The sequence below is a fragment of the Vulpes lagopus genome, chromosome 7, assembly GCF_018345385.1.
Source record: "Vulpes lagopus strain Blue_001 chromosome 7, ASM1834538v1, whole genome shotgun sequence".
In the NCBI taxonomy this organism is placed as follows: Eukaryota; Metazoa; Chordata; class Mammalia; order Carnivora; family Canidae; genus Vulpes; species Vulpes lagopus.
Genome location: NC_054830.1, coordinates 5,324,011 through 5,344,776, shown reverse-complemented (window position 1 = coordinate 5,344,776; position 20,766 = coordinate 5,324,011). Strand labels below are relative to the sequence as shown.

The 20,766-nt window shown below is 55.1% G+C and overlaps 1 protein-coding gene, 1 long non-coding RNA gene and 1 pseudogene across 5 annotated transcripts in view; 2 read left to right on the top strand and 1 right to left on the bottom strand.

Annotated features, from left to right (window-relative positions):
• Positions 1–635: 635 nt before the first annotated feature.
• LOC121494683 lies at positions 636–1,453 on the top strand (annotated as a pseudogene).
• Positions 1,454–10,104: 8,651 nt separating this feature from the next.
• Positions 10,105–14,558, bottom strand: LOC121495326. Its single transcript, XR_005988960.1, has 4 exons — positions 14,426–14,558; positions 12,695–12,825; positions 11,927–12,033; positions 10,105–10,871 (listed from the first exon to the last, which is right to left on the bottom strand). It is a non-coding gene; the product is annotated as an uncharacterized LOC121495326 (long non-coding RNA).
• The window catches only part of CERS4 (ceramide synthase 4), a 32,268-nt gene continuing 25,984 nt past the window's right edge, over positions 14,483–20,766 (top strand). Inside the window, exon 1 of one of the 4 annotated variants that reach the window (XM_041762620.1) lies at positions 14,483–14,604. Coding sequence is in view for 1 of the 4 variants with exons in the window: in XM_041762616.1 (XP_041618550.1) it covers positions 15,591–15,595 (5 nt within the window). In the remaining 3 variants the exon portion in view is untranslated. Of the gene's footprint in view, positions 14,605–14,998; positions 15,150–15,467; positions 15,596–18,703; positions 19,354–20,766 lie in introns of those variants that run through there. The other 3 variants (XM_041762617.1, XM_041762616.1, XM_041762621.1) reach the window with 3 other exon arrangements.

The following is a 20,766-nucleotide window of genomic DNA, read 5'->3' as shown; positions in this document are numbered from 1 at the left end:
TACACAGGTAAGTCAGCCTCGGCACAATGATGTGACGGGGCATCCCTGAAACCAATATAACACTGCGTGGTAGCCGTACTGGAATTAAAATTAAAAGCTCAATTAAAAAATAAATACAGAGGCGCCTGGGTGACTCTGTCGGTTAACCCTTCGACACATGATCTCAGCTCAGGTCTGGATCTCAAGGTGTGAGTTCAAGCCCCTCATTGGGCTTGAACCTAAAAAATAGATAAAGGGGCACCTGGGTGGCTCGGCTCGGTCATTGGACTCTCGGCTTTGGTTCCAGTCATGATCTCAGGGTCGTGAGATTGAGCCCCACGTAGGGCTCTGCTCTGAGCACAAAGTCTGCATAGGATTCTCTCCCTCCCCCCTCTCATGGCTTCTCTCTCTCCCTCTCTCTCTCTCTCTCTCAAATAAATAAATGAATCCTTTTAAAAATAAGCAAATGAGAATTAAAAAAAATTAAAAAATAATACGATGAAATCTGTTATGCAGTCATCAAAAATGTTTTGAACATTTTTAACAACATGGGAAGGCTTTCCTAACGATACAGGAAGGGTTCCCTTAACAAAGTAGAAAGTGTTTTCATGCAATATTCTAAGAAAAAGCTCCAATTCTTTGGAGCCCACTTGGAACCCAATTCTTTGTCTGAATTTTTCTGTGATTCAAAATCCTGCTGCTGGCTGCTTCTCTGAGAGAGCACCAAATGGCGGATGATGCCAAGGCCGCAGAGCTCACAGAGGCAAGGCAGAGAGAGGACAAGGAGTGGATCCCGGTCACCAAGCTGGGCCGCCTGGTCAGGGACATGAAGATCAAGTCCCTGGAGAAGATTTATCTCTTGTCTCTGCCCAACAGGGAATCTGAGATCATTGACTTCTTCCTGGGGGCATCCCTCAAGGATGAGGTTTTGAAAATCAGGCCTGTGCAAAATCAGCCCCGTGCTGGCCTGCGGACCAGCTTCAAGGCCTTGGTTGCCATCGAACATTACAATGGACGCGTCGGTCTGGGTGTCAAGTGCTCCAAGGAGGTAGCCACTGCCACCCGTGGGGCCATGATCCTGGCCAAGCTTTCCATTGTCCCTGTGTGGGTGAGTCTATTAGGGGGATGAGATCGGCAAGTCCCAGGCTGTCCAGTGCAAGGTGACTTGCCTCTGTGGCTCTGTGCTGGTGCGTCTCATCCCTGCCCCCAGAGGCACTGGCATCGTCTCAGCCCTGTGCCCAAGAAGCTCCTGATGATGGCCGGTACTGACCACTGCTACCCCTCGGCCAGGGGCTGCTCTGCTGCCCTGGGGCACTTTGCCAAGGTTACTTGATGCTGTCTCCAAGACATACAGCTATCTCACCCTGACCCCTGGAGAGGGACGGTGCTCACCTAGCCTCCCTATCAGGAATTCACCGACCATCTTGTAAGGACCCACACCAGTCTCTGTGCAGAGGAGCCAGGCTCCACGTAGTTTTATATAAGAAAAACAGAGTGAGGGGTGCCTGGGTGGCTCAGTGATTGAGCATCTGCCTTCAGGTCAGGGCCTGATTCTGGGGTCCCACATCAGGCTCACCCAAGGGAGCCTGCTTCTCCCTCTGCCTGTGTCTGCCTGTGTCTTGGTGTCTCTCACGAATAAATAAATAAAATCAAAAAAGAAGGAAAGAAAGAAAGAAAGAAAGAAAGAAAGAAAGAAAGAAAGAAAGAAAGAAAGAGAAAGAAAGAAAGAAAGAAAGAAAGAAAGAAAGAAAGGAAGGAAGGAAGAAAGAAAGAAGAAAGAAAGAAAAGAGAAAAGTGAACTAAAGCTTGTTTTAAAAAAATCCTGTTGCTGGGTGCCTACCAGGCTCAGTTGGAAGAGCATATGACTCTTGACCTCAGGGTCATGAATTCAAGCTCCACGTTGGGTGTAGAGATCACTTAAAAATAAAAAATCTGGGGCAGCTGTGTGGCTCAGCAGTTGAGCATCTGCCTTCAGCTCAGGGCGTGATCCCAAGGTCCTGGGATCGAGTCCCACATGGGGCTCCCCGCAGGGAGCCTGCTTCTCCCTCTGCCTGTGTCTCTGCCTCTCTCTGTGTGTCTCTCATGAAAAAATAAATAAAATCTTTAAAAAATAAAAAATCGGGGATCCCCAGGTGGCTCAGTGGTTTAGCGCCTGCCTTTGGCCCAGAGCGTGATCCTGGAGTCCCACGATCGAGTCCCACATTGGGCTCCCTGCATGGAGCCTGCTTCTCCCTCTGCCTGTGTCTCTGCCCCTCTCTCTCTCTCTCTGTGCCTCTCATGAATGAACAAATAAATAAAATCTTTTTAAAAAATAAAAAATCTTTTCCAAAAAAAAAAAATTTCAGTCACAGGTAGAGCAACAGGACTTTGGTTCACTGCTGCTGGGGTGCAAAATGGTGCCGCCACTTGGGAAGACAGTCTGACAGTTTGTTCCAAAACTAAACATACGGGTCCCATATGATCCAGCAACTGCGTTCCTCAGTATTTACCCAAAGGTGTTGAAAGCTATGTCCACACGGAAACCTGCACACGAAAGCGTATAACAGCCTTATTCATAATTGGCAAAACTTGGAAGCAACCAAGAAGTCCATCAGTAGGTGGTTGGATAAATAAACTATGGGAGGTCCGAGACAATGGAATATTATTGGGCGCTAAAAAGAAATGAGCCAAAAAAAATAAAAAATAAAAAAAATAAAAAGAAATGAGCCATCAAGCCACGAAAACACACGGAAGAACCTTAAATGCATATGACCAAGTGAAAGGAGCCGGTCTGAAAAGGCCACACACGCCACAGGATTCCAACTCCGTGACATTCTGGAAAAGGCAGAAGTACAGAGAGTAAAAACAGCAGTGGTGCTAGGGGGAGGGAGGGATGGACGGCAGAGGGCAGAGGGTTTTTAGGGCAGTGAAACTATTCTGTGCCATATTAAAATGGCAGATACATGCATGATCCATTTGTCCACACCTACAGAGCGTGCAGGCCCGAGAGTGAACCCCAGTGTAAACCGTGCACTTTGGGTGATACTGATGTGTCGATGTGGGTTCATTGATGGTGAGTAAGGTCCCTTCTGCTGTGTGGATAGACGGACTGTCTGTGCATAGCAGGGGCAGGAGGCAAAGGGAAATTCCCTGTACTTTTCACCCCATTTTGCTGTGAACCTAATAAATGAAGTCTATTTAAAAAATAATAATAATTAATAATAATAATAATAATAATAATAAAATCCTGTTGTCCTTCATGCTGAAAGAAGCAAGCTTCAAAAGGCTACAAACCAGGGTAGCCCTGGTGGCGCAGTAGTTTAGCGCTGCCTGCAGCCCAGGGCATGATCCTGGAGACCCTGGATCGAGTCCCACGTCAGGCTCTCTGCATGGAGCCTGCTTCTCCCTCTGCCTGTGTCTCTGCCTCTCTCTCTATCTCTATGAATAAATAAATAAAATCTTAAAAAAAAAAGGCTACAAACCAAAAATAAAACAAAACAAAACAAAAACAAAAGGCTACAAACCGTTTCCACTTATATACAACAGTCTTAGCAAAGGACAAATTGTCGTGATAGAGAACAACAGGTCAGTAGTTGTGGGGAGGGGCTGGGGGAGTCCATAAAGGGGCAGGGTGAGGGACTTGGGGGGCGGGGATGGAACTGTTCTGTGTCCTGAGTCTGGTGGTTATGCGAATCTCTGCACAGCTTAAGATTCACAGAGCTGGGATCCCTGGGTGGCGCATCGGTTTGGCGCCTGCCTTTGGCCCAGGGCGCGATCCTGGAGACCCGGGATCGAATCCCACGTCGGGCTCCCGGTGCATGGAGCCTGCTTCTCCCTCTGCCTGTGTCTCTGCCTCTCTCTCTCTGTGACTATCATAAATAAATAAAAAAAAAAAATTAAAAAAAAAAAGATTCACAGAGCTGCAACAAAGGAAAAAGGTAGTTTTTCATGCTAATTATTCTTTGATTTTTTTTAATGCAAGAAAAGAAAATGCTGTGTCAGATCTTCAGCCATCCTCAGCTGGCCCACAAGACCCCATCCTGTTTGGTGCTCCGAGTCAAAAGGTGGTCCACCTGGACCTGCTGCAAGCCACAGGAGGCTCAGAGGAGCTGTGACTCTTGATCTTGGGGTTGAGGGTTCAAGCCCCACCTACGGTGTAGCAATTACTTAAATAAATGAATAAACTCTAAAAAAGAAAAGAAGAGAAAAACACACAAGAATGCTTACGGGTTTTTTTTTAAGATTTTATTTATTTATTCATGAGAGACACACAGAGGGAGGCAGAGACACAGGCAGAGGGAGAAGCAGGCTCCCTGTGAGGAGCCTAATGTGGGACTCGATCCCAGGACCCTGGGATCACGCCCTGAGCTGAAGGCAGATGCTCAACCACCCAGGTGCCCCAAGGCTCCCTATCTTGAACATGATTTCTGAGGTCTGTGGCTGACCCAGGGTCCTTCCCTGTGGAGCCCCCATATGGTCGGTGGAGTTGCAGGACAAATTCTGGTGACTCTGCAGATACACCAGCACCTCCCTCACCTGTGACTCTTCCTAGAATCCCACCTCAGCAATGGCCCCATCAGTCAACCCTGACACTTGGCCCCAGAGATTGGGGCATCATTCTCCACTCCTGCCTCTCCCTCTTCTCCACTGAGCCACCTAGATCTGTTGACCTTACCTTCTGAATGCCTCCCAAGACTTCTTCCAAAATTGCTGTAAAAATATCCGGCAAAGGACTTGTACTCAGCATACATAAAGAACTCCTACAAATCAACTAGAAAAAGGCAGAAACCAGGCAGCCCCGGTGACTTAGTGGTTTAGTGCTGCCTTCGGCCCAGGGCGTGATCCTAGAGACCCAGGATCGAGTCCCAAGCTGGACTCCCTGCATGGAGCCTGCTTCTCCCTCTGCCTGCGTCTCTGTCTCTCTCTCCTTCTGTATCTCTCATGAATAAATAAATAAGTAATCTTTAAAAGAAAGAAAAAGGCAGAAACCCCAACAGAAAAATGGGCCCTTCACAAAAGGTCATCTCCAAATGGCCAATGGAAAGAAATGGAACCATATACAGCAGAGGCAGCCCGAAAAGTGGACAGTGGATTTTGAAATGTGAAGAATGAAAAGTTAGAAGCCATTGGAATGTCCATCAGTGGAGGAGTAGAGAAATGAAAAGGAGGATGGTCCTGTGGAATATTATAGAGGAGTGAAGAAGGCATGAGTAGCTTCCCCTCTCATCTCCATCTCAACATAAATGTGTCTCAAAAACATACTTGTGAGTGAAATACTCGTGCAATAATAATACAGTGTGATACTATTTATATAACTCATATAAAACACATACACTGGGGCCCCTGGGTGGCTCGGTGGTTGAGCATCTGCCTTCGGCTCAGGGCGTGATCCTGGGGTCCTGGGATCAAGTCCCACATAGAGCTCCCCGCAGGGAGCCTGCTTCTCCCTCTGCCTGTGTCTCTGCCTCTCTATGTGTCTCATGAATAAATAAATAAAATCTTAAAAAAAAAAAAAAAAAACAAAAGAACACCCCACCGGCTTCCATTTATTGGAAGTCCAATTGTCAGGGAGAGTGTGTGCTATTCAAAGTCAAGTGAGGGGTTACCCTGGGTGGGAGCAACAGGAAGGAGGCACAGCAGGGGCTTCCAGGGGCTGGTGAGCTTCCGTCTTAGATCGGCATCCTGGCTCTATGAGCACAAACATTTGTGACCGTGTGTGTGTGTGTGTGTGTGTGTGTGTGTGTGTGTGTGTGTGCACTAATTCAAATAAAAGCTCCTAAAAGTTAAAAACCCTCCCCCTTCTACCCCTCTGCCCTACTCAACTCCACCCTGAGCGACTGCTCTGACCTCTCCCCTCTCCCCAGCCCGCTTGCAGACAACAGCCAGGGGATCTCTAGGGCACACACGTGAGACTGTGTCCCTCCCTGCTCTAAACCCTTCCATGGCTCCCTGTGGCCCCCAAGGTTAGAGCCAAGCCTTTTAAGGACTTTCTTGGCGCTGGTCCTGCTTCTTTTGCAGCCTCACCTCTACCTACCCTCTGTGTTCCTTGCACCATCAAATTAACCTTCAGCCCCAAATATGCTGCTTCAAACCTCCAGGCCTTGGCACCTGCTTTCCTCTTTGCCAGATCGCCTGGCTGGCGTGACGTGACGCACTCTTGCCTCTGAGGTTCAGCTCCAACGCACACACGGGGTTTTTGTAAAATATAAGAGAAGGCTTTGAGTCATATGCAGAAGCTTAGTGGCTCACCCCAGGGTCCTTTCCTTCGGAGAGGGAGGCCCCCCCATCCTCTGAGCCACCCCCACATGGAGGGCGGGGGATGGGACTCCAGGGCTGGGAAGAACTGAGAAACCCCGGGTCTCTGCAGGAGGGTTATGCCCACTTCCCGTGGAGGAGGACAAGGCAGGGACCCTAGAGCATGAGCAGCCCCCACACCTCCAGCCCCCTGCTCCAGCTCAGCCTGTGTTTGCTCCCTGCTGCTCCTCCCATTTCCAAAGGCCTCTGCCCCCAATACACTCACCTCCCCCAACCCCCCCAATCCTGTAGCCATTTCAGTAGGGAAAGTGGGGGGGGGTTCCAGGGAGCTGGGGTCAGGTCAGCCCCACCCCCAGCTCCCACTCCGCACTCCTGTGGACCTTGGGGGATTCAGTGCAGCCTGTCTCAGCTCTTCCTGCCTCAGCCCCGTCCTCCCCAAAACAAATTCCCTCAGGCTTCTCGCAGGGCGGCCAGCTTTGCACTGACACCGGTGACTCGCTGGATTCCCACACTCTGTGACCTTGGGCTGGGGCCCTAAGGTCTCTGTGCCTCAGTTTCCTCATCCATGAAAGGAGATAAAGGTGCCTACCCCACAGGGCCATGGAAGGGTCGAATGAGTCATTTAAAATACTGTCTGGCACTGAAGTGTCCTGTGACAATTTTTTTGCGGCTGCTGTTACTTTTAATAGGCAAGACACCGAGGACATGCCCTGCATGTGGGAAGTGGTCAATAAATGCTGCTTTCCCCTCCTCGCCCTCTTCCTCCCCTCGGACTGTCTCCATCCCACTCTTGCTCCAGGATGGTCTAGAGGCCAAGTTCCAGCAAGGCTGCTGGTGGCCTCTGCGGCCTGGGTGCAGAGGGAGGCCCATTGCACTGCCTGAGGGCAGAGGCAGGATGAGCCCCAGCTGGCTGGCCCCCTTGCAGTCTGGCCTAGCCTCTCCCCATAGCCCCTCCTGTCACCCTTACCCACGGGGAGTGTCACCCACGAGGCCGCCTGCCACCCCACGCCACCACCCAGGGCTGACACCAGGGACCCCACCTCCCCAGCCCAGACAGACACATGAGCTTCCAGGGCTTGCCTCTCACGGACATCAGGACATCTCCTGTGCAACCGGGCACTGTCCCTCCAAGCCTGCTGCTGCCCTATGCCCGCCACTCAGGGTCACCCACCTGGCCACCCAGCCAGAGAGGGACATCATGCGAGGCACTGCAGACCTGCCCCTGAGACCTCCGTGCTGGCTCCCTGTCCTTCCCTTCCACCCCTGCCCAACCCCTACCCCCCCACCCCATCCATCCCACCAGCCTCCAGACACCCTCGGCTGGGAAACCAGCTTCCTTTTCCCTATTCCCTCCCTGTACCTCCCACGCCACAAGCCCTGTGACCTTTCAGACTGCAGATCAGAGTATGACACTCTCCTATAAAAACCCAATTGTGACTCATGAAGGGTGAGCCCGGGGGGCCCCCCAGGCTTGAATGAACAGTTTCTGCCATGCTGCCCCCCCTTAGGTCACACTGGACTTTTGTTTCAGGGGACCCCCCCACCTCTTCCCTGGCCCCCTGCATCCCTGCCCACCTTGCCCCTGCAGCTGACGGACATTCTGTCCTTGGGAAGATCACCCTGACCTCCTACCCACGTCCTGAACATCTTGTGCTCACCCAACCTCCCTCATCACACGCCCAGCACATTGACCTGGAATTACCAAGAGGCCTCTTCATCAGCTTTGGCTCACTGGTCCCAGAGAAAAGCCCCTCGAATTAACATTGGCAGCGAAAGGCCAGAGCAAGAAACAAAAGGGTTGATTGGAAGGAACCGTGTCCTTCGAAAACAGAGCACAAACTATGACAAGGAATTCATTCTGCTTTATAGTAAACAAGATATGAGCTGCCATTGAAACTACAGGCTAATTCTTGAAACAGAAAAATAAATTAACTCATGGGAGGGGTTGGAAGGTCACTTATCCCCCTCACTACCACCACCAAGCTGTATTTAATAATTCACATTTAATATTTCAATCAGATTCTGGAGTCATTGGGGGAGAAAATAAACACACACACACACACACACACACACACACACACACATTGTGGGTTGAATTGCGTCCCCCAGAAAGATACGTTGAAGTCCTAGCTCCCAGTACCTGGGAATATGACCTTTATCTAGAAATAAGGATCTTTGCAGATGCAATCAAAGTAAGATGAGCTCATCCTGGAGTACAGTGGGCCCCTAATCCAATGACCTCATAAGAGAAGTTTGGACACAGACACACACAGAGAAGGAAGATTGGTTATGCGCAGGAACTGGAACAATGTGTCTACAAACCAAGCAATGCCAAGGACTGCTGGCAGCCATGAAAGCCAGAAGAGGCAGGGAAGATTCTTCCCTGGAGCCATCGGAGGGAGAACGGCCCTGTCAACACCTTGATTTTGGACACTGAACTTCCAGAATGGTGAGAACTTTCAGAACTTGTGCAAGGTGCCCAGTTTGTGGTATTTTGCGATGGTGGCCCCAGGAAACCAGACATGGGTCTGCATCTGACCCATTTGATGGTTGACTCACCGTCCCTGGAGCAGCCTGTCCTGCCTCGACCAACGGGCTCTTGCTCCATGTTTAACTAATTATTCCTCGGACTGACCATCAGTTCCTCCTCTGTCCATAACTCACCCACATTTTAGTCCCTGTCCACAGCCTCTTTCTTCCATCACATGAAATCCCCCAAGTTTCCAGGTTGGTTGTATCATTTTGCGACAGACATTTTGCAGAATCATTTTGCGTTGTGCTGACATTGTTTTTGGGAGAATGTTTACAACATTCCACAACCAGAGAACAACGGATCCAAAAAAAGAAAAAAAAAAATCATGTTCCATGGGTGCAGCTCAGTGCTGAAACAACCCCAGAGATTAAAGCAGGGTCTTATTTCCTAAATTATCAATTTAGTAGCAAACAGTTTTCATGTTGTGCCAAGTCTAGCTTCCCCCCACACCTTACAACTACCCTCCTTGTAGACGTGACAGCCTTAGCGCTGCACTATCTAAAGAGTGGATGATGCAATGAACACTGTTGGGACAACGGAAAGAACAAAAGTCAGGTCCCTACCTCACACCTTATCTCAATACAAATTCCTGCTGGATCAAAGTTTGACACGTGAGAAATAAAATCATAAAAGTACTAGGGGAAAAAACACATAGGGGCCTTTTAAAAATAGGCCTTTTAAAAATTTGAGAATAGCTAAGGTCTTCCTAAGAAAAATAATTAAACATAAAAGCCACAAAAGGGATCCCTGGGTGGCGCAGCGGTTTGGCGCCTGCCTTTGGCCCAGGGCGCGATCCTGGAGACCCGGGATCGAATCCCACATCAGGCTCCCAGTGCATGGAGCCTGCTTCTCCCTCTGCCTGTGTCTCTGCTTCTCTCTCTCTCTCTCTGTGACTATCATAAATAAATAAAAATTAAAAAAAAAAATAAAAGCCACAAAAGAAAAAGGGGAGTCCAGCTTCCTAAAAATCCAAATGGATTTTTGGAAATCCAAATCCACATGGGGAGAAAACAATAATAAACAAGGTAAAAATACAACAAACTGGGTGGGAGTGGAGGGGGGAGAAAACTACAGCTTATGTCAGAGAATAAGAAATAAGTTCCTTAATAATAAAAAGAGCTTTGGGACACCTGGCTGTCTCAATCAGGGGAATGTGCAATTCCTAATCTCGGGATCATAAATTCAAGCCCCATATCAGGTGTCAAGATTACTTAAATAAATTGTTTTAAGAGCTTCTAGGGGCACGTGGGTGGCTCAGTCAGTTAAGTATTTGCCTTTGGCTCAGATTATGATCCCAGCGTCCTGGGAGGGAGCCCCACATCGGGCTCCCTGCTCAGCGGGGAGCCTGCTTCTCCCTCTCCCTCTGCCTGCCACTCCCCCTACCCCCGCTTGTGCTCTGTGTCAAATAAATAAAATCTTTAAAAAAACACTCTACCTGTGCACGCCCTGTGACTGGCTATTGTACTTCTGGGTCTGCACCAGGGTGTTTATTACACTGTTCCTCAGATCAGGGGACTGGTTCCCTTAAAAAGAAGAAGCCAGGTGGGGCACCTGGCTGGCTCACTCGTTAGAGCATGCGACCCTTGATCTCAGGGCCATGAGCTCAAGCCCCATGTTGGGCATAGAGCTTATTAAAAACAAAACAAAAAACAAGGTGGTGAGAGCTGCCCAACCCTGTGACTATCTTAAAAACCCTCGACTTGACTGTAAATTAGGATATTGAATGGCAATCAAGTCCTGCATTGGGCTCCCCGCAGGGAGCCTGCTTCTCCCTCGGCCTGTGTCTCTGCCTCTCTCTGTGTCTCTCCTGAATAAATAAATAAAATCTTTAAAAAAAATAGGACACAGTTTCCTCCTAGTCAAATCTAGGAGAGGGGATGGTGTCTTGGATCAGCAGGTGTTGACATGGGGGCTCCTGATCTTGCTGCGTCACCGAGGGCAAAGTGACCCTACCTCCTGCTAGGATGACCAACTGCCATGGCTTGCTCAGGACTGTCCCATGTCCCAGGTACATTGGATGACAGGTCACGGTACCTCTAGGCCCCGGATGTTTTGTCTGCTAGATCGTGTAGAAGTCGCGGGCATGTAGGTGGGGATGAGGAGAAATGAGAGCATCCTGGATGGCCTGTGGGTGGAAGGCGGGAATCAATGAACCTGGAAGGACGTCCTATGAGCAGGAAGGTAGGGACAGATGCACAATAGGTGTTGGGGCCCTTTCCCATCACCCGCAGGGGGGGCCAGGCCAGCCCTGGGGATAGGTGAGTAAGGACATTCAGAGCAAGGGGGGGGGTGAGTCTGCCAAGGCCGAGGGAAGGTGCAGACCTTCTGTGTCCCCACCCATGAGCCTCCCAATCCAGCAAAGGGAAAGAAGAAAGAAAGCAGGGTGCTGACAAAAGGTGAGAGGTCAGGAGATGCTGAGTTCAAAGCTGCCTCTTCTCTGGCTGTGTGGCCTTGGGCAGCTGACTGCACCCCTCTGGGCTTGTGTCCTCATCTATGAAATGGGCATTTTTATTTAATTTTTTTAAGATTTTATTTATTTATTTATTTATTTATTTGAGAGAGAGAGAGAGCATAAGCAGGAGGAGTGGCAGGGAGAGGGAGAAGCAGACTCCCTGCCAAGCAGGGAGCCCAATGCGGGGCTTGATCCCAGGACTCTGGGATTATGACCTGAGCCAAAGGCAGACATTTAAACAACTGAGCCACTCAGGTGCCCCTGAAGTGGGAATTTTAAATGCACTTGCTTCACAGACAGGGCTGGATATGTTGGGCTCTGTAAAGCTCCCAGAGTGGGTGCCCTGCCGGGCTGCAGGGAACCTTGGGCTAGGGGGTGGGCATGGTCCACCCAAGGCGGTTAGCCCGCCCCCACTGGGAGAAGGGAGGGCCCTTGGGGGAGGCAGTGCCGCTCCAGGGAGGAAAGCTCAGCACCCTCCTCCCACCGCCCCACCCCTGCACGCAGCCAGAGAAGTTGAGGCTGCGCATGTCCATGCTCAGATGCTTGCACACAGACACCCCAGAAACACAAAAATGCACAGAGACCCAGATGGACCCGGAGACACCCCGACAAGGAGACATACAGACTTGCGGGTATACCCAGCAGGCCCCCTCTTCTGAGCCTTTCTCGGACAAGCTTCATTTCTCCCCATTCTCTGCACCCTTAAAGAACATCCGTGAGACACTCACTGTGTACCAGGCCCCGTCTCCTGTGTTAGGGTCACCGGGGGACCAAGGCGGAACCCCCTAGCCTTGAGGGGTGAACTTCTTCCAGGGGGAGGCTGGCAGGCACAGGTCTAAAAACCGAGAGGGAGGAGGGCTGAAGAGAGAGAGCTGGCGAGGGGGACAGGCAGGGGGAGGAGAATGGGTCCTGTGGGGTGAACCTTTCACTAAAGACCCAAGGGAGGGGGGAAGGGCCGCGTGGACTCGCAGGCAGTCCCAGACAGGAGGAACAGCCAGTGCAAAGGCTTCTCCATTCCCCATTCTATCTGCCCCAACCCTCCCCAGCCCTGACTCAGGCCCTTTGGATGGGGAAGCACGGAGACAGAGGTCCCTCCAGGTACCCCCCCACACCTGATGGCCTGGTTATCTTCCATTCCCCAGATGATGACACCACGGGGCTCAGAGAGGCTGCGTCACACAGCCGAGGTCACACAGCACAAACACAGGCCCAGGTCTTTGTGAATTGGAGCCCCCTCAACCCCCATTGAAGCCAGAAGTCTTGACTGGCAAAGGCTGAGCCAGGAAGGACAGTCGACCACAGGTCGGGGACAAGAGGCCTTGTCGGCGTGAGCCGGGCAGTGCTGGGCAGAGAGAGGCAGGGACAGGCAAGCATCTGGGATGGCAGTCCTCACCCCGCTAGAACAAGGGAGCGGCAGCCCCGGGGACCACAGGAGGGGGCCAGAGGTCTGGAGGGGTGGGTGATGGGGGGCACCCCGCAGGGGGTGTGGGTCTGACCTGGATGGGGCTCCCAGCTGCTGGTTTGGAAACTGGGTCCGGATGTGTGTGTTGGGGGTGAGGAGGGGGTTCCCGGGAGCACGAACAGGTGTCTGGGCGGGAGGATGGGGGGTCTGTGCGAGTCTCGCGTTCTGCAGGAATGAATGATGACACACTTGGTGGCTTAAAACCACACACATTTAGGGGGATCCCCGGGTGGCTCAGTCGTTTAGTGCCTGCCATCAGCCCGGGGCGTGATCCTGGAGACCTGGGATCGGGCTCCCTGGGTGGAGCCTGCTTCTCCCTCTGCCTGTGTCTCTGCCTCTCTCTCTCTCAGTGTCTCTCATGAATAAATAAATAAATAAAATCTTTAAACACACACACACACACATTTATTTATCTGATCGTTCAGTAGCTCTGAGGTCCAACACGGATCTCACTGCACTGAAATCAAGGTATCCACAGGGCTCATTCCTTCTGGAAGCTCTCAGGGAGAATGTGTTTCTGGCTTCTAGAGGCACCTGTTTCTTTGGCTCCTGGCCCCCTGATCTCCGCTTTCCCAAATCAACACTATAGCATCTTCCACCTGGATCAGGACTTACCGGCCTCCCCAGGCACAATGTGTCCCCCCTTCGGGCACAAAAGGTGTGAAAACCTGGAGGGGAGGAAGAAGCAAGGAGCTCCCCCTCTCTCCCTCAGGTCCCAGCTTTGGGCCTCCTTAGGGTCTGCGCTGGGCTTGCCAGCTGAGAAATGACTGCATCTCTGCACTCCCACCAACCAGCTAGGTCCTGGCCTCCCCTGATGCCCAGAGCCCCGGCCACATAACCCCTAGATCCCGCTGGAGTCCCTCCCTTCACTCCTGTCTGCACCCCCTCCACCAGGCTCCAGAAGAACCCAATGCAGAGTCTAATTTTAAGTCTGTGCCACTCCCCGGGGGAGCCTTGGAGGGCCTTCAAGTGGCTGGCCCCACTCGGCTGTGGCTCTTCTTCACTCACCTCTGGATCCTAACTCGGCTTAATGCCCCCATCCATTCACCTCTCAGATTCAGATGTCACCTCCTCTAGGAAGCCTGTCCTGAATGTCCCATGTTCACACAGGGAGTAGGGGCGGGAGAAGGAGGGCAGAGGGCAGCCAAGAAGCAGCCCAACTGCAGAAAGTTCAGCTGCATCTCTTCCTGCCAGGCTGACCCCTTCCTCCAGCCACCCCACCTCCCCCCCTGAAATCTGTCTCTGACCCTGGCCCACTCATATCCTCTGGCACCCCCCCTCCACTTCTCTGGGGGATCTGCTGCTTCTCCCCTGGGGCCTGGTCTCCCCCATTCCAGTGTCTCCCATAACTATTAATACAAATGGTTGCCATGCTCTGAGCAACCCCAGGGGCAAGGGGATGCAGCCCTAGCAGCTATACTCGAGAAAGTGGCTTTATGATCTTCCTTCTCCACCATGCACAGAGGAGCTTTGGGGGTAGAGGAGTGAGGGGGGCTCTGCAGAGGGCCCTGAGGTCTGAGGGAGAAGGATGCACGCATTTGAAAAGGGAAAACAGTCTCGTAGAAGAATAGCAGGTGCAAAGCCCTGGAGCCGGGTTGGGAGGCACAGGTTCTCTGCCCCCTTTCCCTTCCCACGTGTGGAAATCAAATCTCAGCGATGTGAAGCAACTTGCCCCCGCCCCGCCGCCGCCTCCACGGCTCTGCCTCCTGACCCGGGCCCCCACAAAATCGCAGCCTCCGCCCGCCCGCCCTCCACTACTCCCGACCTGCCGACCCGGCGCTCGGCTCCCGCGCGCTTCGGCCCCACCCAACCACGACCTGGAGCGGCTCCGTGTGCGAGCTGGGACAGGTCCCCAGGCTCGGGGCAACCCGAGGTGGCCTCCGAGGCCTGACACCGAGTCCCGGCCTCCCCAGCGACGCCAGCAGACCAGGGCGCCCGCAGTGGGTATGCAGATGCGCGGGTCGGAGCCAGGCCGGAAGAGGGGACCCGGGAGGGGACCGGGCGCACGTGCGGCGAACGGAACAGAACCGCGGGCCGGACCGAGCGCGGCCGCGCTGCGTTCGGACGCGAGAGAGAAGGCGCAGGCTAAGGACCTGCAGCTGGATGTAGGCCAAGCGCGCCTCCGGGCGGGCCTGGGGCGGGGGCGGGGCCAGGCCCGGGGGCGGGGCCAGGGCGGGGCCAGGCGGGGGCGGGGCTGGGCGGGGGCGGGGCCGGGCCGGGCCGGCGGCGCGGGGCGGGGGTCCGCAGGAAGCCGTGCGGCCCGCGGAGAGGGCCGGGCGCCGCCTGGACCCCGCGCCCCGGCTCGGCCCCGCCCCCGGGCCCCGCCCCGCGGCCCGCCCCGCCCCGCCCCGCGGCCCCCCAGCCTACCGCCGAGCCCCACGGCGGAGGCGGCGCTGGGAGCAGAGTCCGGCGGCCGCGTGCGGGCTGCGCGTGCTCCCTCTCCGCGTCCGCCGCCCGCCCCCGGCGCGCCCCGCCGCCCGCGCCCCCAGGTAAGCGAGCGCCCCGCGCCCCGAACGCACCCTGGCGGCGAGCCCCGGCCCCGGCCCCGGCCCCGCCCCCGCGGCCATGGCGGCCCCGGCCCCCATCCCCCCGCCCGGGGCGGCCTCTCGGGGCTCCTCATCCGGTCCCAGGCCCGGGCCGCCGCCCCGAGACAGCGCTGTCCCCCGAGGGTCCGCGCGCCGCCAGCCGAGCGGGGGGCGCGGGGGAGGCGGACGCGCGAACGCGAGCGGCGCGGCGCGGCGGGGCGGGGCGGGGCGGGGGTCAGACGCCCGGGAGACCGCGCCGAGCGCCCGCGGGGCGCCACCGACGTGCGCGCGCCGGGATGCAGCGGGGCCCGGCCTCGCAGCCCGGCTGCGTAGACGGCTGCGACCGCGTAAGCCGCCTGCGGCCGCTCGGCCCGCGCCGGTGCGGGAGGCCGGCGCCTCGGGGCGATGGAGTAAGTGAGGGTCGGGGAGCGATTCGCGCAGGGGGTCCTCCGGGCCCGAGCGCACCCGCGGCAGCCGGGTCTGGAGGCAGGGCCCCGCCGGGTGTGTTTGCAGGGCAGAAAAGAGGCCAGCGAGTCCGAAGCGCCGTAGGGGAGGCTCGGGGGTGGGGAGAGGTTGGCCCGCGCCTCGGAGGCGGCGGGAGTGCGTGGATTCCATTCTCCGGCCTGGCGGGGCCACGGGAGGCTTAGACCGAAGTGAGTAGCCCGGCCCTGGTGCGGCTTAGGACGGTCCCCCGCTGTGCGCAGGCGGGATGGGGGGACTGGAGGAGGCTGCTGCTTTGGACCCCACCGGAAGGGGTGGTGGAAAACGGGGTGACCCGGGGAGGAGGGGGTGCATTTTGGCAGAAGAACGTCGTCTGCCTCCCCTGCCTGCTCAGAAGTGGGGCGTGAAAGGAACCTGCGAGGAGATTTCTGGCGCTGGCGGCTGGGAGTGCGCAGGGGCCTTTCCTTGCTGGGATGGGGAAACTGAGGGAGAAGCAGATGGGGTGGGGCTGTGTCTGGCTGAGTCTGACTTGCAAAACCGTGAAATACCACCTGATGGGGGAGGCTCCCGGAGACGGGCTCCTGGAGACTGACTCCACACCCAGGCGGGGTGTCCTGCGGCGAGTGCAGGAGCCAAGCTCGCCCCACTCCCGTGACCTGGATCTCTTCTAGGGAGGCTGCTCGAAAAAGACATCCTGGAGTATGGGGTTGCTTTGGAAGCTCCCAAGGCCCCCAGTCTGGACTCCGTCCCCTTCCAAGAGCAGCTGCTGCGTATGAACATGGCTGAGGTGGCAGGGGGGATGCCAGGATCCTCACTCAGCACAGCTGAGCCCCGGCAGGCTAAGCCAGGACCTTTGCTGCCTGCTTTCCCAGCTCACCTCCTCCCAGCGGCTGCGCCTTGACAGGGGAGGGAAGAGGCGGTGGAAATGAACTGGGAGACTTGGTCATTGAACTGGCCTTGTGGCCCCAGGGAAAGTTTTCTGAGCTTCAGTTTGCCCATCTGTAAAATGGATCAGTAGTACCTATGCCTAGGAGTGGTGTTCTGATCAAAGGAAGCCTTGGCTAGGAAAGGGCTTGGCTGATCCCAGCCTGCTGCCCAAGGGAATGGGGATGGGGGAGGACGCCAGAGCCAGGGGGAGTTCACAGCGTGATGAGCCCCCATTTCCAGCTCTGAGAAATGGGAGCGCTGCGTAACCGTGCCCACCTCCAGACCCAGGGCCTTCTGCAGATTGAGTGAGTCAGGCGTGTAAAGTGTTTAGTTGGCCCAGTGCCTGGCTTGGAGCGATCGCTGCGCTCAGGAGCCACTGGGCTCCTTAGTTGGCAGGGGGGAGCAGGAACGGGCCTCCCACCCCCCTTGGGATGCCCATGGGAAAGCAGGTGCCTGGGGACAGGCTCCTCTGTTATCTGGGCACTGCGGGCTGCCCTCTCTCCGGCTGTCTGGAGGCTGCCTCTGACCTGTCCTGCCTGTTGGGAGTTCGGTGCCCTCAGGCTAGTGACTTCACCTCCTTCTTGCTTCAGTTTCTTCACCTGTAAAATGGGACTAATAGCAGTCATCACCTCAGAGGTGAGCACAGCGCCCAGATGCTAATAAGCACCTGGTGAAACAACAGATGCCTGGATGTCTGGGGGGAGGGAGCCCAGGGGAGCAGCCTGATTCACCCTGGGGCCCTCCCCAGGGAAGGCTTCTTGGAGGAGGTGATCATTGGTGGATTAACAAGGATGATGAAGAGTTAACAGGGTGGAGAGAGCAGTGCTCAGAGAGGTGGAGGGAGAGGTGGAGGGGAGGATCCGCAGGGTGCAGGAGCTAAGTAAGAGACCAGCCTGGATGGAGGTGGGGATGAGGGAGGAATGCATGGACCCTGGAGAGATTCGAAGGGGGGTTGGTGGAGCAACCACCCACTGGGGGAGCAGGTTCAGGTGCAAGCTGGCCATGTGTCCAGCATCTGGAAGTTGGGACGCTGCTAGACCCCCAGGTGAAGGCGAGGTGCAGGGTGGGCTTGGAAGAAGCAAGTTGGGGGCTTGGGAGACATCCCCACCTGGGGGGATTGAGCAGAGAGAGGGCAGAGGGAAACAGGGTCGGTGGCAAGCCAGAAGCCAGGGGGAAATGGTCAGCTCTGCTGAGTTTCTGAATCCTCTGCTTGAATAATTCAGTGGTTGGGATCTTACTCCCTTACTTGGCTGTCTTTCCCACCCCCGCCCCACCCCAAGCCATTCAGAATGGACTCTTCTTTGCCACACTTGAATAGGCTCTGATCAGAGCAGTATAAAGGGGGCCTTTCCCCTCCTTCGATCTCGGCTTCATACCTTTGTTAATATGAGACCATCATACCAGTTCCCCGCAATGAATGGACAGGACCTCAGCTCTCCCCACCCCATCGTGGGGTCCCAACCCCATATTTTGCCCCAGGATCCCATGACTGTGTATCTGAGGAGAGGCCAAGCCCCTGCCTGGAGAACCCCTCTATCCTGTGCTTGTCGCCCCCCGTCCCCCGCCCGTGTCTGTTATGTACTTATCCAGCACATACTTATGAAGTGCCTGCAGTGGGAGGCATCTGGGCTGGGCGGTGAACGAAAGGAAGCTCCCCTGCTGCCCGCTACAAAACGGAGCTGGAGCTGGTGTTCGGGGAGTCGGGCCATGGGTGTGCAACCCAAAGGATGAGAGGAGCGTTCCAAGCAGAGGCACCAGCATGTGCAAAGGCCGGACCAGGCCTGGCATGTCAGAGGCCAGTGTGGCTGGCTCCGAGGGAGCAAGGGAGACAGAGTGGGCAGAGGGGCAGCCGCAGAGAGCGAAGGTTCTCAGGGTCCCCCGGTCCAACAACAGCAGCCCCCGGGAGCCTCCTTGGTTGGAGGGTAAGAGGTTGTTGGGTCTCTTGCAGTTGGCAGGGTACTTGGTCCCCTGTGCACGGGTTGCTCCTGGAACCCTGATGGCCGAGGAGGCTGGCAGGAGGAAGGAAGAAAATCCACTCCTCTTCCCGGTGGGCAAGCCTTCCTGCATGTGATGGGGCTCGGCTGACCTGGAAGACTTCCCGGAGGAAGTGAAGTAGCCGGGAGACGGCACAGATAGGGGGTGTGGAGGCAGGGAGGAGGTGGGGCGGGGGGGGGGGGGGCGGTGAGCAGTGGCAGTGACCGGGCGGGCAGGTCAGGCAGGGCACAGAGCTGGGTGTGAGCAGGATACACTGAGAGAGGGAACCCAGATCCGGGAGGGCAGGCAGCAGAAACCGAAGCAGGTTGTATTTTGAGGATGGTCCCGCCATCAGCCTGCCGTCACTCCCTTTGCAGGCGGAGGAGAAAGAACTCGGCCCCCCTTCCCTTAGTGCATGGGGACAGGGGCCCGGTCCCCTGGGTCTGGTCACCCCTCCCACCCCCACCACTTACCCAGGCCTGCCCCACATCTCAGCAGCTTCAGAGGCTTTAACGAGGGGATTCGGACCCTTGGACTCGAACGTCGATTGGTGGTCCTGCTGCGCCAGGACCCTGTGGCCGCAGCTGGCCTCCTCACCCCCATCCCTCTCCACACTGGGGGTGGTTGCGTCCGAGGGCAGCTCCTTTTGGCCCTGGATCCTGTAGGACAGTGATCCTGGCAGGTGCCGGGGAGCTACAGCTGGAGCGAGTGAGTCTAACTAAACTCTCTGGAGATGGCAGGGGACAAGGACAGGGACTGAAGAGGAACGTGGGCAGGACAAGCTCTGGAAACGGCTACCTCTGGATCTCATTTCTCCATCTGAGAGGTTGGTTGGGGTGACCCTAATATAAGGCGGTCGCCTCCCTGCCCTCGCCTCTTCCCACAGGCCCCTCTGTTCCAGCCCCGCAGGCTTTGTCCCCGTAACATGAAGCTACTGAACATGGCCCGGCCTCAGGGCCTTTGCACGATCTGTTCCCTTTGCCTGGAAAGCTCTATGCCCATGGAGTCCTCATCCCTTTTCTCAGCCATCACCTTCTTAAGGAGACCATCCTGACCTTCCTGTTTAAAATTGCAGCTCCCGCTGCCCGATTCCTGATCTCTTTGCCCTGCCCTAGGTTTCTCTCTGCTACTCAGCATAATGAAATAAATTAATAAAATGTAGAGTATTTGCTGCCCCCAACCCTCGCCCTGTGCAGGACCACAGCTCCACGAGGGCTGGAATCCTCACCAGTCTGTCCCCTGCTAGGACCCCAGCACCTGGCACACGATAAATAAACGTTTGTGTGGTCATGACAAGGTGGCAGCCTTTGGAGACAGGCTCACATTTGAATACCAGCCCTCTGCCTCCTGCTCTGTGCCCTTGGGTGATCCTGTGCCTCGGTTGCAAAATGCGGATCACAGAAGCACCTGGCACTGGACGCCCGCTGGAGCTTCCTGGGGAACCTCCCCAGAGCCTGGAAGCAGTTGGTGGCAATTTCGACTTTGGGTCAGGACATTTAGAACTTTCCCACGTGTTCCTAGGATTTCCCACAAACATGTTGAGCATAAGGGAGGCCAGAGCCTCTCTAAGGAGATCACTTCTTTCCCCTCTTCATAGATTTCGAATCTTTCGCTTTTGAATAAAAATAAAACTAGAGGGGAGACGCCTGGGTGGCTCAGTGGTTGGGCATCTCCCTTCGGCTCAGGTCGTGATCCCAGGGTCCTGGGATCGAGTCCTGTATCTGGCTCCCCCACAGGGAGCCTGCTTCTCCCTCTGCCTGTGTCTCTGCCTCTCTCTGTGTCTCTCATGAATAAATAAATAAAATCTTAAAAAAAAATTTTTTTTTGATAGACCCTTATCCTGGGAAAATGCCTTGACCCTTTAGGATGTGTGTTTCCAGTACTGTTTTCCAGATGGCTCGTGCCTAACAATAAAGTGCAGTTGCTCCTCCGCTGCCAGGTCACGTTTCCACGGGCACTAGGAGTCGAGAGAGGTTTCCCTGGGTCTGCAGATTGGGGCGCTTCTTGGGGGGGGGGAGGGTGTCAGGCTGTACCCATGACTGCATGGGAACATGCTTCCCCTCATGTAGTTCTCACTGGCAAAGGACTGATTTTGAATTTTGAAGCTTGTGACCATTTTCATGCAAGGAAATGTACATGACTCCACAGAAAGACTGAAATTTGTGGAATAGGATGTGTTCGTACAAACCTAAGAGCCTGTAGGACGAGCTCAGGGAACAAGATCTCTTAGGTGCCTGAG